We start from the raw sequence: 15,574 nt of genomic DNA, 5'->3' as shown, positions 1-15,574 counted from the left end.
GCCACGGACCATGAGGTCATACTCTCTGCTGTACATTCAGTACTGGGATGGGCTGAGCTTTGTGCCCAGAGAGCACTACATATTTCCTGGCTTAACAAGCGCCCCCTATCTCTGTGGGTTCAACTGCACATTTGGATGCCTCAGGTATTGGAGGTTTCTAAGGATCCACAACATTTTTCTCTTTTCAGTAATATACAAAATAACATCCCTCTTTCAGGCTGTATTAGATGTTAGAAAGTTCAGTCCGCACCATTACAAGCACTAACTCAGGACACATTCGGGGTCCTGCACCACGTGAGTGCCATCACCATCCAGGCTCTGACCAGTAGCCTGTCTTGGCCCTCGTGACGAAGCCGTCCTCACTTCCTGCGGACGCTCACTCACTACAACTCAGGAATTGCATAGTAGGCGACCTGAGAGCAGTGTGTCACGCACAGTCAGTCTGAGATTTCTTCCTTTGTCAACAGCCAAAACCTTTAAAAAGCAATTAGAAACATGAAATCTATTTCCAGCCAGAAATTCCATGGAATGCAGGGTGTGGATATATTTTTGTAACTTTGACAAGCTGCATGTGCAGACCTCAGGCCAGGGGATCCAGGAGCAGGCTCGGCAGGGATTCTTGGCCCTTTCCCACCCTCACCCTTTGGTTATCCTGAGCAGTGCACCCCTGTCTGGCTTCCACATTGGGAGTGTGGTCCACAGCCCAAGGCAGACCCCGGGAGCCAGAGGTGGGAAGGGGCAGGGATAAGCCATGGATGCCCGTGGGCCTCACGTGTCCCCTGAGCACCGACCAAGGTCTCCGGAAGAGTAGGGGCGCCAGACCCACCTACCTGGCAGAGGGGCTGCCATGATCAAGTGGAATCCCTGAGACAATTGGGGTGATCCGGAGAGCACTCTGAAGCAGGGCTTTGCTGGGAATCACTTGGATGTGCTCTCTGCCCCAGCCCTGCATGCCGGAGACGGGTGCAGGTGCGCTGTAACGGAGGTCTCGGAGCCTGACCTAGCTGTGAGGGTTCACGGGGGTTCCCCCAGGCTAGGGGTCTCCTGCTCCAGAGAGAGGTCTTTAAAGAGTCCGCTGGAATCTGTCAGGATATCCAGCCTCCACCAGGGGGCCCCTTGCCCCCATCAGGCCGTGTTGGTTTAAGGGGCCTAAGAGTCTCCCAGACGGGTGTAACAGTCAGGCAGTGTGGGAGGTTCCGAGACAGGCCCCCGGGCCGCGTGGGCTCTGCGGGGCCACCGCCGGGAGGGGGGGCGGTCGGGCCGTAGAGAGAGAGGTGGGGCGAGGAAGCGTGGCCAGGAAGAAGTCCTGAGGTGTCCGGGTCTCGGGCGTCTCGGCCTCGGGTGGACACTCCGGAGGCCCCGGTCTCAGCATCTCCCGGGGCTCGGGCAGTGGGCGAGGCCCACGCTTCCGGGCCGCGGGGCGTGGCCACCCGACAGGCGGGGCGGGCCTGAGGCGGGGTCGGCTTCGGGGCGCGGGCCGGGCGGGACTGTCGCGGCGCGGGGGCGTGCCTGGCCGCGAGGCGGGGCGGCACGGAACCTGGGCGGCGGCGGCCGCGGCAGGAAACCGGGGCTGGGCCCCGCCGGCGCGCGATCCCGTCCCCGTCCCAGTCCTCGCGGAGCGATCCTCGGGCCGGGCCATGGACGCGGCAGAGCCGGGTAGGCGGTCTGGGACTCGCAATCCAACACGGGCCTCCCTTGACCCTACCCCGCCTCCTAAATTGAGGGCCCCGCCTCTCCGTCTCCGTCCAGAAAGCCAGGAGAAGAGGTCCTGAATGGGGAGGATGCGGGGATCTTCCATGGTAGAGACGCCCCCCAAGCCGAGAGGGGCCCGGCCACCAGTCCCTCAACCCCTCCCCCCCTGGAGTCCTCACCCCGGATGCCTGGGGGAGGGGGCCCAGGAAGGGGAAGTGGCCGCTTCTGCTTCTGATATTTGTGATGGGGGCAGGGTGTCACGGCCGCTGATGGAGGGGGCGACGCGGCAGGATCTCCATCTGGTGCCTGCACTGCCCGGGGAGGGGGCAGTGCTGTATGGGCCCCGAGGAAGGGGTGGGCTGCGGCAGAAATGTGGCAAGGTCCGACGTGCGTTTCCGGCTGCCTTTGTGTCTCTGTTGTGCATGCTGAGTGTCACTCGCCCTCTGTGTCCCTCCTAGTTTCAGTCCCCCCATGTGTGTTTCTGCTGCGGGCTCTGTGCTGGCCTGTCCCACGTGTATTTCCATCTGTCTGGCCTGAGTCCATGTGGTTCCATTGTCAGGCCGGCCTTCTCCCCAGGAACAGTGTGGCTGCATCTGGGGCATCTGTGTTGTTGCTCTGCTTCTGGGCCCCTATGGGGCGGGATGGGAGGGTGTCTCTACTCTGAACAGCTGTCCCAGTGTTGGGTTGTGCCTGAATCTGTCTGCCTGCCCTAAGCCAACTCCACCCCAGCCCACGCTGCCTCCACGCCAGCTCAGACACCCACCCCATCCTGCCCGCCAGTGGAGCCAGAGCTAGCGCTGGCTTGTGCGCTCTCTCTCTCTCTCCTCTTTTTTGTCTTGTCTCTCTCCTCTTTCTGTCTCTCTCTCCACACCCTCCTAACAACCGGCCAAGGTTCTGTGGGTGGAGGGAGGCTTCACTTGGCCTGTGTGTGACACTCCCCTCCCCCAGGGCTACCCCCAGCTCCAGAGAGCAGGAAGAGGTACAGTGACATCTTCCGGAGCTTGGACAACCTTGAGATCTCACTGGGGAACGTGTGAGTCTGAGCCTGGGTCACCTCCAAATCTTGCCAGGATCCCCCAAATCCCTAACCATTTAGGTGCCTGAAATCCCATTAGAAACCTACAACATCTGGATTCACTTTCCTTATAATCTGAGAAATCTAAGATGGGGTTCTCCAAAACACCTAACCATACCCAAATGCAACCTCCCAAATCCACTAGAAATCCCCAAAGTGGTCCTAGGACCCCCACATAGCCTTCTTGTCACCTCTTAAAACATTTCAGATCCTTATAATCCCACTCTATGAACCCCCGAGTTACCTGGAAACCTTCAAACTCTGAAGTCCCGTAAAAAAGTGCACCTGGTTCCCCTCCAAAACCCAAACCCTCAGATCTCCTGGATACAAGAGATGTCCAGGACCATCTCCCAAACTGCCCTGGGGTCCCCAGGACCCCTAGGCCAAGTGATGGGATGGACAGTGGCATCCTGACACCCTTACCTCCCAGGACCCTTGAGATGCTGAGTGGAGACTCTGCACTTTCCGGAGACCCAGAGCCTGACCAGACCTCCACAGCCACTGTGGTAATAAGGGGCAGGGCCAAGGCAGGAGGGGGCCCTCAGGCAGGAAGAATTTGGGGAGGTGGGGCCCTACACTGCCAGCTCCTGAGTGCTTTCTCCCTCTATCTCAGCCCAGTGAAAGCAGGTGTTGGAGTGGCTCCTCTCTGGAGGGTCCTGCACCCCTTACAGGTAGGGGGCTTTGTGGCCAAGGGAGTGGAGGCAGAAGAGTCCTTCCCTAAATGACTCACTACCAGCTGCTTGTTCTGTGCATGAGGGACATGGCAGTGCCCACAACAGTGCTGAGCCTCTTCCCACAGGGGCCCCCAGTCTGGGTGGAAAATCTGGGTAAAACTGCAACCTGGGCAAGTGATCACAAAGTAATGTTTGGGAGAGCCATAGGATATAGAATAGGAGCCACTGGTCTGGTCGGGGGCTCAGAAAGGCTTCCACTGGAGGCCAGGGTTCAGAGGTCAGATGTCCACCCTTCTACCCCAGCAGAGGAACTGGACTTGCGGCTCATTCGGACCAAGGGGGGTGTGGATGCATCCCTGGACTACGCCAAGACCTGGAGCCGCTATGCCAAGGAGCTGCTGGCCTGGACAGAAAAGAGAGCCAGCTATGGTGAGGGCCCCTTCTGCCCAGCCCAGACCCCAGGCAGTGCCCACACTCTGTCTGACTCAGATCCTTGCCATCTCCCCCAGAGCTGGAGTTTGCCAAAAGCATCATGAAGATTGCCGAGGCGGGCAAGGTGTCAATCCACCAGCAGGTAGCCATGACCAGGCCCCCCTAGAGCCCAACCCCTCCAGAACCCCAGCCCTGACCCCCCACAGATCCTCAGCATCCTCTAACAGCCACCCTTCCCATCCTAGAGCCACATGCCACTGCAGTACATCTACACCCTGTTCATGGAGCACGATCTCAGCCTGGGAGCCCTGGCCGTAGAGACAGTAGCCCAGCAGAAGAGAGACTACTACCAGGTGAGGGGGCCCTGCTGTCCTTCATGTCTCCTTCCATTTGCAATCACAGCTCCCCCGAAGGAAGGCACCGTTGCCATCAGGTCCATTTTACTGATGAGGAAGCAGAGGCCCAGGGATGCTGAGGAACTTGCCCAAGGTTACCCGGCAGAGATTCAAACCAGTCTTCCTGTGGTGTTGCAAAACTGGAAGTTGGGGGGGCTGCTGAGTGTTCCCAGAAGACGGCCTTGGCATCTCTGGGTCAGGCAGAAAGGATGAGGTGACACCTGAGATTCTGTGGGACATGGGAATGGGAAAGAGCAGGTCTGTGTGAGAAGACCACCCTGGGGAGAGTGCAGACCCAGAAAAGGGTCCAGAGGATGAAAGGCCCCTTGCCATGGGAAATGGAAAGACCAGGTCCCCTTAGGATCCTCATCCCCCATCCTTGCCAGCCCCTGGCCGCCAAGCGGACTGAGATTGAGAAGTGGCGGAAAGAGTTCAAGGAACAGTGGATGAAGGAGCAGAAGCGGATGGTGAGGCAAGGGTTGGAGGCTTGGGTGGGAGAAGAGACAGAGAAAGGGCTGCTGACCGTACCTTCCTGCACCCAGAACGAAGCCGTGCAGGCGCTGCGGAGGGCCCAGCTCCAGTACATGCAGCGCAGTGAGGACCTGCGGGTGCGCTCCCAGGTGTCCCCTGAGGACCCGGCCCCCCAGGCCTCGCCGGGACCCAGCAAACAGCAGGAGCGGCGGCGACGCTCCCGAGAGGAGGCCCAGGCCAAGGTGGGGACCCAGCTCGTTCCCCCCAGCTCTTTGGTGCACGCCGCCCCACCCTGTCTCCTACACTCGCTCCTGGCCTTGGTTTCCCCAGGCCCAGGAGGCCGAGGTGCTGTACCATGCCTGCGTCCGTGAGGCCAACGCGCGACAACAGGACCTGGAGGCAGCCAAGCAGCGGATTGTGTCGCATGTGCGCAAGCTGGTGCTGCAGGGAGACGAAGTACTGCGGCGGGTGAGACCCTTTCCCGCTGCCGCCCCCCCACAGCTGAGTGCCCCCTGCCCCAAAACAGACTCCAGGGCACCAGGACTTGCTCCATCTCTTCCGACGGCCAGTTGCCGTTTCCAGTCCCTAACTGCACCTCTGCCTCAGCCCCACCCTGTGGGGGTCCTGCCCCGCGGCTGATCCGCCTGGGTCCGATCACTCCCCGAGCCCCTGCCACCGCCCTCGTCTCTAAGCCACCTCCCACTTCGCCGGCGGCCACGCCCCCAAGCCCCGATCACGCTGGGAGCTCCAAGGTCAGGCCCCGCCTCTTTCTCCCGTCTGCGCCCTGCAGGTGACCCTGGGACTGTTCAGCCTGCGGGGGGCGCAGGCGGAACGTGGCCCGCGTACCTTCTCCGCCCTGGCGGAGTGCTGCGAGCCCTTCGAGCCTGGCCAGCGCTACCAGGAGTTCGTGCGGGCGCTGCGGCCTGAGGCACCGCCGCCCCCGCCACCTGCCTTCTCCTTCCAGGAGTTCGTGGCCCCTGTGCACAGGTGGGCCCCTGGGGCAGGGGTGGGATGAGCCTGGGAGCTGCTGTACCGGGCTGTTGGCACTGTGGGGCTGAGTCCCCAAGGTCAGAGAGCTCACAGGCGCAGCACTTCAATTCGGTCGGCAAGGCTCTCGTTTTTGGCAGTGAGGTCTTGTCTGAGTCCTGGGAGAGCTCTGGGCTCTGGGGTTACTGCAGGCCTGCAAGTCATACGTGGGTGATGTCCTCCCAGGCCAGGTTGCTGGTTACCTGGGCCCTCAATCCTCTCCTTTCAGCTCCCCTCTGGACACAAGGAAGAAGCTTTCCGGCCCCCCACCTCCACGGCTGGATGAGAGTGTGGCTGAGTCAGGCCCTTGGGAGGACACAGGTACAGGGTGAGGGGAATGTTGGCAGGGTGAATGCCCAGACGGATGGCTGCGAGTGGTGCTGGGGCATGGGTTCGTCCTAATGGACCTGTCCCTTCCTAGGGACTCCGGGCCCCACTCCAGGCAGCGATGTGGACAGTGTGGGTGGTGGCAGTGAGTCTCGGTCCCTGGACTCTCCCTCTTCCAGCCCAGGTAGGGCCGGGACCTAGCCCTGACCCACTCCGGGTCTCTAACCATCCTCCAGCCCCTGACCAGGCTCTGACCCTTAGTCTCTGACCTATTCTTTGACCTCTACCCACAACCCTGACCTATTTCCCTCAACCTCCGACCTGTCCTCTTGATCCAACTCCTCAACCACTCCTCAGGTTGCTGACCCATTCTCTCACCACTAACCTCTGACCTGTCTGACTCCCCCTGACCTCCGACCATTTCCCTAAGGGCATCTGTGGGTGGTTCTAGAAGGCCTGAAAGCCAGGAATGTCCCCTTAGCCTTGGAGCCGCCCCATGACCCTGTGGTCCCCAACTTCTGTGACCTTCTGACTCCAGGCCCCGGCGCGAGGCGGCTGGTAAAGGTCTCATCCATAGGCACCGAGTCCTCGGATGACTTTGAGGAGCGAGACCCTGGTGAGGCAGGAAGCGGGCGGCGTGGGGTAGGGGGTAGACCAGGCACCCCTGACCCTGTCTCCCTGCAGACCTGGGAGATGGGCTGGAGAATGGGCCAGGCAGCCCCTTCAGGAAGTGGACACTGTCCAATGCAGCCCAGACACACCAACTGCGGCGGCTGCGGGGCCCTGCCAAGTGCCGCGAATGTGAGGCTTTCATGGTCAGCGGGATCGAGTGTGAGAAGGTGTGGCCTGGGCTGCCTACCCAATGACCTCCCTGACCCCAGGCACCTCCCTGAGCTGAGATTCCCTATGACCTTCCCATCCTGGGACCTGCCCTGATATGATAACCTCATGTGAGCCCCCTGCCCCCTGAGGATCCCTATGGCCTTCTCTGACCCCACTGACCCCTGCTGACCTCCCTGACCCTATGACCTTCCCCTCAGTGCTTTCTGACCTGCCACAAGCGCTGCCTTGAGACTCTACTGATCCTCTGTGGACATAGGAAGCTCCCAGCCCGAACTCCCATCTTTGGGGTTGACTTCTTGCAGCTGCCGAGGGACTTCCCGGAGGAGGTGCCCTTTGTGGTCACCAAGTGCACAGCAGAGATAGAACACCGTGCCCTGGGTGTACAGGTGTGTCTTGCCCCTTGCCAGTTGACTATCCCCACTAGTGACCTGGCCCTCTCAATGGCAAGATTGCAAGCCAGGTGTCCATTTCCTGCCCCTGCTCTGCAGGGCATTTATCGGGTCAGTGGGTCCCGGGTCCGAGTGGAGCGGCTGTGCCAGGCTTTCGAGAACGGCCGAGCATTGGTGGATCTGTCAGGGAACTCTCCTCATGACATCTCGAGTGTCCTCAAGCGATTCCTCCAGGAGGTGGGTGCTCAGGGTGCAGGGCCGGGCGGGCTCAGGCTGAGGACCCTCTGCAGCTCACCCACACCTGTGTCCCCCTCACCGTTCCACCCCCAGCTCACTGACCCCGTGGTCCCTTTCCACCTCTACGACGGCTTCATCTCTCTGGCTAAGGCCCTGCATGCAGACCCCGGGCACAACCCCGGGACCCCCAGCCCCAGCCCTGAGGTTATCCGCTTGCTGAAGAACCTCTTGGTGCACCTGCCTGACTCTAACTACAACACCCTGCGGCACCTGGTGGCTCATCTGTTCAGGTGTGCACTGTCCCTGATGTTGAAATGTGACCCAAGGAATAGATCTGTGACCCTCTTCCCTGGACCTGGGACTACCGACCTCTGAGACTGACCCCTGACACTGACCTCTGACTTTTGCATGTGACTTCTGAGCTATGAACTTTAATACATGACTCCTGACTTTGCATGCTGACCCCTGACACTTGTTGCTGAGCACGTGGCTATTGGTCTCAGACAATGACCAGGACCACTTACCCATGACTTGGGCAAGTTGCCACTAGCCTGGCCTGCAGGTCCTACCTGATGACCAATGACCGTGTACTCCAAGCCTTGAACCTTCTCACACCATCCCCAGGGTGGCCGCACAGTTTGAGGAAAACAAGATGTCTGCTAACAACCTGGGCATTGTGTTTGGACCAACGCTGCTGCGGCCACCAGATGGCCCAGGGACAGCCGGTGCTGGCCCGGTCACCTGCCTGCTAGACTCCGGGCACCAGGCACAGCTTGTCGAGTTCCTCATCATGTACTATGAACAGATCTTCGGGATGGACGAACTCCCCCTGGCTGTTGAGCCCCCACCGCAAGACCCCAGCCCAGCCCCCGAGCCCCTCACAATCAGCCCCCAGATACAACCCCCAAACCTTGCTCCAGACTCCCTGCCCCCAGCCCTAGCCCTGGACCCTGACCCAGACCCGGAGCCCCACAGTGCCCCTGAGGAGCATCTCGAGGCCACACCCTCTGAGGTACGAACCCTCTGGCCCACAGACGTGAGAAGGGCCTTCTCTCCTTCTAATCTCTCTCTCCTGTCTTCCTTCTCTTTAAAATTTTTCTTTCTTTCCCTCTTTCTCTTCTTTATGTACCCTGTGCTCATTATGGAAGGAAAAGTAGGGAATGGAGTGGTGGATAATAATGGGATAACAACAGGGTACAAGCCCTGAAGAGGTACTAACATTCATTCCTTTAACAGAATAGTCATTGAACACCTATGTGCCAAGCATTGTTCTAGGCACAACAGATACATCAATGAACAAAACATTTAAAGACCCAGCCTCTTGGTGCCTGCAGTCTAGTGGGAAAGAAACCAACAATAAAAACAAGAAATAGGATACAAAGTTAGTTCTATAGGATGTTACAAGGTCGCAAGTACTCTGGAGAAAAGAGTAGCATAAGGTAAGGGACATTGAGGACACCAAGGTGAGAGATGGGCAGTTGGTAGCAGTAAGTGGGATGCTTTGGGCAGGTCTCATGGAGAAGGGGGTTTGAGCAAAGACTGGAAGGATACAAGGGAGGAGTGAGTGAGGTGGAGATCAGGAGTAGGGTGTGCCAGGCAAAGGGAACAGCCAGTGCAAAGGCCCTGAGGTGGGAACACGCATAGTGTGTTAGGGCACAGCTCCAGCCTGTAATGAATGAGTGGAAGGTGGGAGGAAGTAGACCAAAGAGGGGTCATGGGCTGCCCTTGGCTGCCTGCCTACTATGCTCACATGCTTTACTAGCTTCCTGTCATCCTCACCACAGCCCCGGGATGTAGATACTGTTAGTGAAAACCTTTTACAGTTGAGAATCCTGCAGGGGGCTCCCCTGTCCCTCAGATACTGCTACACCCTCCCTTGCTGAGAGCAGACTTCCTGAAAGCAGAGCAGCCCAGAGCTGGGAAAGCATCTGCTGGTGAGCCTGTGCATCCGTGCAAAATGGAATGACCAAGAAAGTTGTTAGGATGTAGAAAGAACTCCAGCCACTATGAGCATTTAGCTAAAGGATAAAGTAAAGGATATACAGATAAACTAAGAAGCAGGTGTAAGGTCACAGAGAACACAGCAGGATGGAGACAGATAGTTTATCTTGGTCTTAATGCAAAGATGGCTGAGTCACTCCCTGGGCTGGCCCTCTGCTGAGCAAGGGTGTCCTTATCCTCAAGGAGCCCACAGTTGAGCTTAAGAACATTGCTCTGGGCACTACACTGTTAAGGGCATTATCTTCCCAGATACAAAAACTGCAAAGGAACTCTTGCGTGTCCAGGAACAAATGCTCAGCTCTCCAAGAATCTTGAAGAACTGGGATTTTATTTTGGGGTCTTGGTCTTGGGTTTCTCCCTGCAGACTCCAACTCCACAGAGTGACCAGAGAGGGGAAGTGGCCGAAAACACCAAAGATGAGGGAGGGGAAGGTGAGTGTGTTGGGGTGGTGGTGCAAGAGTTCTGGGGGGGTGCCCCTGCCCCCCCATGGTAGCTTGGCTGAGAGATGATTCCCTGGGGAATATCCAGAGGACTTAGGGGTGCTCAGCATTGATCACCCATCCCACAGTGTCCAGCAAAGGCCCTGAGGACTCACTCCTGGGGACACAGTCCCGTGGCCACTTCAGCCGCCAGCCAGTGAAGTATCCCCGGGGGGGTGTGCGGCCTGTCACCCACCAGCTATCCAGCTTGGCCCTGGTAGCTTCCAAATTGTGCGAGGAGACCCCTGTCACACCAGTACCCCGAGGGAGCTTGCGGCGGAAGGGACCCGGCAGCACCACCTCCTCCCCTGAGGGGAGCCCGCTGCGCCGCGCCCCATTGCCCAAACATTTTGAGATCACCCAGGAGACAGCCCGGCTGCTCTCCAAGCTGCACAGTGAGGCTGTGCCCAAGACTACCTGCTGCCCAGACCCCCAGCCTGAGGAAACGGATGACCATCTCTGACCATCCCGGGACTCTTACCAAGAGGCCTAGGACTGAGAAGATGGTCCCATTTCTCCCAGTAGTTCAATGTTGGAGCTTCTGGAAAATTACTATCAAGAAAAGCTATGTGGCCTGGGGGAGGATTAAAACCCTTTTTGGGGCAATGTACTCAGATCCCCAGACTAGACACAGGTCTGCCAAGCATCAGGGCCACTCAGGTTCAGAGGTTAGCTAGGGTCAATATCAGTACTCAGGGTCAGTACAGGTCACGGGATCATTGGGGGTCCACCCCAGTCTCTGACCTCTGGGACAAGGTGTGGGGGGAGGCTTTTGCTATTTTGCTGTGGCCACTCCCCCACCTGCCTGCCCTCCTTGGCTGAGCCCAACTGTCCAGCTCTTGGAGGGGGTGGGCAGCCCAGACTCAGCATCCTGGTGGTGCTGGAGTCTGATGGCCACCGAATAAACTGTGTCCTTTATGCCCTTGAGTGCCTTTCTTTTGCCAGGGCAGGGTGACAGGGGAGAGGTCAGCAAGGGCAAGCCTCCTTTGGCCCCATTTTACCGACGAGGGGAACCAAGACCCCCTTTCTTAAATCCCAAACACCCCTACACATTTCCAGGCAGGAGGGGCTGGGCTTGGGCACCCGGCTGAGTCACGCCGGCCCGGCCCTCCCGGAGCTCGGCGTGCTGATCCGTCCTGTATAATCAAACAAATATAACAGAGTGCAGATAACCGGGACAATGGGGCTGTGTGCTCCGGGCCGTGGGAGCCCTGGACGGGGCGGGAGGCAGCACTGCCGGGGGAGGGGGCCCGGGGGCGGGATTGCGAGAACTCGACGCGGCCGAAGGGTCAGCTGGGGCGGAAAGGCCCTGGGGGGCACCAGTGACGGCCGCGCGCGGCGGTTCTCAGCTTGGGAGGCGGAGGCAGGGCCGGGGTCCCGGCGGTGGGAGGTCGGTCGGATCAGGGCGTGGCTTGGAGCTCAGCGATGGATTGGACGCGAGGGAGGGGGCGGGGTGGGGCCGGGGAGGGGGCGCGGACCCTGAGATCCCCCCCTGAGCTGAGCTCCGGCGGCGCGAGGTCACCGCGGGACCTCTCCGGCCGCGAGGGCCTCAGCCCGCGAAGGCTGCAAGCTGCGGGCGTGTGAGGTGTGCGGGGGCCCGTGCGAGGTGGGAGTCCCGCGCCGGAAGTGGAGAGGTGCGACCGAGGGGCCTCGAGGCGGAGAGGAAATAGGGGGGCTGCGGTTCCGGGCGACCCCGTCCTCGCCGCGGCCGCGGAGGAGGGCGTTCCCCAGGTGGCAGGGCCGGGGCGGGGCGCCGCGGCCGGGGCGGGGGCGGGGCCGGGGCGGCGGGACCCCGCCTCCCGCGCTCCTTCGGCCGCCCGCGGCCGGCGCGCCCTGAAGCTCATCGGCTCCCGCCGAGGTCGCTGCGCCATGGCTCTGGGGCCCTCCCTGACCCCCCACGAGGGCGCCCTGTCTGCGGCGTGACGGGCGGCCCAGGTGAGGCAGGCGCCGACAGGGGCGGGTGGGCGCGGGTCCCGGGGCGGGGGCGGCATGTGCCCGCTGGGTCCGGGCGCCACCCACTCCTCCCCTCCCCCTTCTCCTTCCCCAGCCTGGGGGCACCGGGAGGCCCGACCAGCCCCCGCCTCCCTGACCGCCCCCTTTGTTCCGGAGGCCGCCAGGGTCCTCGGTCCTACGTGAAACAGCTTGATGCCCGCATCGGGAGCACTGGGTGCCCAAAGTACGCCGACCAGCCTCTGGAGCTGCCTCCCTGTCCACCCTGGTCACACCTCTCACCTCCAAGCCCTGGCACTGACCGCCTACCGCCTGCAGGGTCCCAGCAGTGTCCCCCCACCCTGCGCACACACGCTCCCTGGGCCCTACTTTGTGCACTGAACCCAGCACCAAAGGACCCTCCCTGAGCGACTTTTACAGCTCACGCCCCTTTGTCCTGCTCTAACCCCCACCCCCACACCGACGCAGGTTGGTGGCAGATTGGTGCCCAAGGGCAGATGGGTTTTGTTTTGCTGCTTTAGGTTAAAAAACAAACAAAACCCAGACAGTCTTTTGATTTGGGGGATATCTTTAATAAGAGTTTTATTAGTAAATAAGCAACATCAGCCTCACCTCCACAGAGCTAGATTTTCTAGGTCACTGTGGTCCCCACCGCCACTTTGTATCCAGGCATTTGAGTCTGAGACCCTTGCCCTTCCTGTCCTGGCCGGAGGCCCTTCTGGCTGCTGCCCCCTCCTCTGTCCTTCTAACAAGTTCCTCCTGCACTGACCTCTCCCTCTGTGCCCCCAGACGGTCGCCATGGGCCAGTGCTACTACAACGAGACTATCCGCTTCTTCTACAACAACAGTGGCAAGGAGCTCACTTCTCACTGGCGGCCCAAGGATGTGGTTGTGGTGGCGCTGGGGCTGACGGTCAGCGTGCTGGTGCTGCTGACCAACTTGCTGATCATTATGGCCATTGCCTCCAACCGCCGCTTCCACCAGCCCATTTACTACTTGCTGGCCAACCTGGCTGCAGCCGACTTCTTCGCTGGTGTGGCCTACCTCTTCCTTATGTTCCACACCGGCCCGCGCACAGCCCGGCTCTCAGTCAAGACCTGGTTCCTGCGTCAGGGCCTCCTAGACACGAGCCTGACAGCGTCGGTGGCCACGCTGTTGGCCATCGCTGTGGAGCGGCACCGCAGCGTGATGACCGTGCAGCTGCATAGCCGCCTGCCCCGTGGTCGTGTCATCATACTCATTGTGGGCGTGTGGGTGCCTGCGCTGGCCCTGGGGCTGCTGCCTTCCCACGTCTGGAACTGCCTCTGTGCCCTGGACCGCTGCTCACGCATGGCCCCCCTGCTCAGCCGCTCCTACCTAACTGCCTGGGCTCTGTCCAGCCTGCTTGTCTTCCTGCTCATGGTGGCCGTCTACACCCACATTTTCTTCTATGTGCGGCAGCGTGTGCAGGGCATGGCGGAGTATGTCACCAGCTACCCCCGATACCGCGACACCACACTCAACCTGGTCAAGACAGTTGTCATCATCCTGGGTGAGTGGGGCCTTTAAGCAGCCCAGGGCCACAGCTCTCCCTGACGGCCACAAGCCCTGCCAGAGCATGATGGGAGGGGAGGATCTGGGTGAGGAATGTTCTCCAAGGAGGTGGTATCTGAGCACAGACCTGAGTGCTGGGGAAGGGAAGAGTTCCAGGCAAGGGGAACAGAAGGTGAGAGCCCCAAGTAGGACTGGGCCAGCACCTCCAAAGAGAAGAGGGAGACTAGTGTGGCTGGCCCCGGAGCCAGAGGGAGGGTCAGCACGGCCCGCAAGGGCATGGACAGGAGTCAGATTTTGTTCTGAGTTCCCAGGAAAGTCCTTAAGAGTTCTTAGCAGGGAGTGACGAGGTCAGTCTGGCTGTTGACTGCAGAATAGTCTGAGGGGAGAGGTGAGAAGGACACATTCCCCAACCCTGAAAGCAAGTAGCAACTCCTCCCAATTATCCCCTTCCCCCGCTGAGTAACCAGCCTGTCCCACAGCCACCTCCCTTCCCCTACAAAACAAATCTCCATGTAGAAATGTCCAAGGTCCCGTCTACCATGTACCAGTTAGGAAAAGTGTCCCCTCCTAGCCATACTGCCCCATCACACTACCAACGTGGTAAGACAGGCAGTTCTTGCCCTGTAAGCTGTAGAGCCGTAACCTGAGCTCTGGAGAGGCCTGCCACCCTGAGCTCAGAGCTGCAGGTGCTGGGCCCCCGCATCCACAGCTGGCCTGCTCACTTCCGGCTCCATCCCTTAGGGGCGTTCGTGGTCTGCTGGACCCCAGGCCAGGTGGTGCTGCTTCTAGATGGTCTGGGCTGCAAGTCCTGCAACGTCCTGGCCGTGGAGAAATACTTCCTGCTCTTGGCCGAGGCCAACTCACTGGTCAATGCAGTGGTGTACTCGTGCCGGGATGCTGAGATGCGTCGCACCTTCCGCCGCCTCCTGTGCTGTCTATGCCTCCGCTGGCCCTTCCACGAGTCTGCCCACTACGCACCCACCGCCCAGACAGGCACCAGCACTCGCATTATGCTTCCGGAGAATGGCCACCCCCTGAGGGACTCCACTCTTTAGCCAACCTCAGACTTCAGCAGGGGTGTGGCAAGAGCCGTAACACAGCCCCTCGCCACAGGTCGATGCGCCCGGCTTTACCCAGTCTGTAGGCTTAAAGGCAGACCCTCAGTCTGGGGTAGCATGGCACTACTGCCAGCCCTCCCCAGGCACACAACTCTGTCTGCCCCCGGGCCTGGGGGCTTGGGGTCATCTCCAAGTGCCTGGAAGAGTCAGGTGGGGTTTGGGAATCTGCTCTTCAGTCATCTCAGGTTATGGGTTTTTTTTAATGGACATTTTTTCTGTTTTTACTGTACATCCCTGGTAGACCTCATGGGCTGCTTCACGGCAGTGTGGGCATTAAAGATGGGAGAGAGGAGGGCATACATGCTGCCAGTGTGACAGGGTAACAAAGATGGACCGTGGACGTACCATTTGCCTGAGGCGGATTCTTCAGGGGCACAGATTAATGGGTGCCGTGTGCAAGCTGGGAAAGGTTTGTGGCCCCCTGCAGTCTCTGCGGGTCTTCTCTGTCCTCGTTAGAATTGAAGGGGTCCAAGGGGAGGGTGTGATAGAAGGAGTAAACCTTTCTTTCCACTTTGAGGTCTTCAAAGAATTTTCTGTTGTCAACTCAGTCTGTTTGTTCCTGTGTCCCAGAATCATCCATCTCAGCTTGGGCAGGGCCAGGAGCCTTGAATATGGCATCTCCTCGACCCTGTTCTGCTGCTTTGGTCTCTGTGTGGCTGTTACTCTACCTCTCCTGTTGGAGTCTTGCTTCCGTTGCCTTCTGCTCTGAGTCTAGGTTGTTAACCGTCAGGTGTGTCATCCCATTGCCCACCCCACCACCTGTATACACACCTGCCGCCCGGGGTCATGGGGTCTATGGAGCAGGATGCGGATTTGAGAGTTGCTGTTTCTCAAGCTCCTGCAACGTGCCTGGTACACTGGTAAGCACTTCAGGAGCGTTATTTAATCATCACCCATATCTTGCAGCACAAGTATTACACTTATTTTCATGT

The 15,574-nt window shown here is 59.6% G+C and overlaps 2 protein-coding genes across 9 annotated transcripts; both read left to right on the top strand.

Annotated features, from left to right (window-relative positions):
• The first annotated feature begins 1,500 nt into the window (after positions 1–1,500).
• On the top strand, positions 1,501–10,959 carry GMIP (GEM interacting protein). 5 transcript variants are annotated; one of them, XM_036996219.2, is made up of 21 exons: positions 1,501–1,656; positions 2,641–2,725; positions 3,198–3,273; positions 3,381–3,438; positions 3,748–3,870; positions 3,951–4,015; positions 4,119–4,226; positions 4,655–4,735; positions 4,811–4,981; positions 5,070–5,207; positions 5,530–5,726; positions 5,995–6,086; positions 6,187–6,276; positions 6,574–6,708; positions 6,777–6,931; positions 7,133–7,321; positions 7,424–7,561; positions 7,655–7,851; positions 8,186–8,573; positions 9,927–9,993; positions 10,131–10,959. In XM_036996219.2, the coding sequence occupies exons 1-21, from the start codon at positions 1,638–1,640 to the stop codon at positions 10,502–10,504; spliced, it is 2,946 nt and encodes a 981-aa protein (XP_036852114.1). In that variant the 5' UTR covers positions 1,501–1,637; the 3' UTR covers positions 10,505–10,959. The 5 variants fall into 5 exon arrangements, with proteins under 5 accessions (XP_036852114.1, XP_017522750.1, XP_073076398.1 ...); XM_017667261.3 differs by having other exon boundaries at positions 3,745–3,870; positions 6,631–6,708; XM_073220297.1 differs by having other exon boundaries at positions 3,745–3,870; positions 7,238–7,321.
• A 692-nt stretch (positions 10,960–11,651) lies between these two features.
• On the top strand, positions 11,652–15,155 carry LPAR2 (lysophosphatidic acid receptor 2). Of its 4 annotated transcripts, none has more exons than XM_073220295.1 (4): positions 11,817–11,976; positions 12,159–12,217; positions 12,781–13,522; positions 14,266–15,155. In XM_073220295.1, exons 3-4 carry the CDS (start codon positions 12,790–12,792, stop codon positions 14,577–14,579), a joined length of 1,047 nt encoding a protein of 348 aa, XP_073076396.1. In that variant the 5' UTR covers positions 11,817–11,976; positions 12,159–12,217; positions 12,781–12,789; the 3' UTR covers positions 14,580–15,155. The 4 variants fall into 4 exon arrangements, with proteins under 4 accessions (XP_036852130.1, XP_073076396.1, XP_036852129.1 ...); XM_036996234.2 differs by having other exon boundaries at positions 12,089–12,217; XM_036996235.2 differs by lacking the exons at positions 11,817–11,976; positions 12,159–12,217 and adding an exon at positions 11,652–11,675.
• The last annotated feature ends 419 nt before the right edge of the window (positions 15,156–15,574 follow it).

Source organism: Manis javanica, chromosome 13 (assembly GCF_040802235.1).
Source record: "Manis javanica isolate MJ-LG chromosome 13, MJ_LKY, whole genome shotgun sequence".
In the NCBI taxonomy this organism is placed as follows: Eukaryota; Metazoa; Chordata; class Mammalia; order Pholidota; family Manidae; genus Manis; species Manis javanica.
Note: the sequence above shows the minus strand (reverse complement) of the source record. Positions and strands in the feature narration are given on the sequence as shown.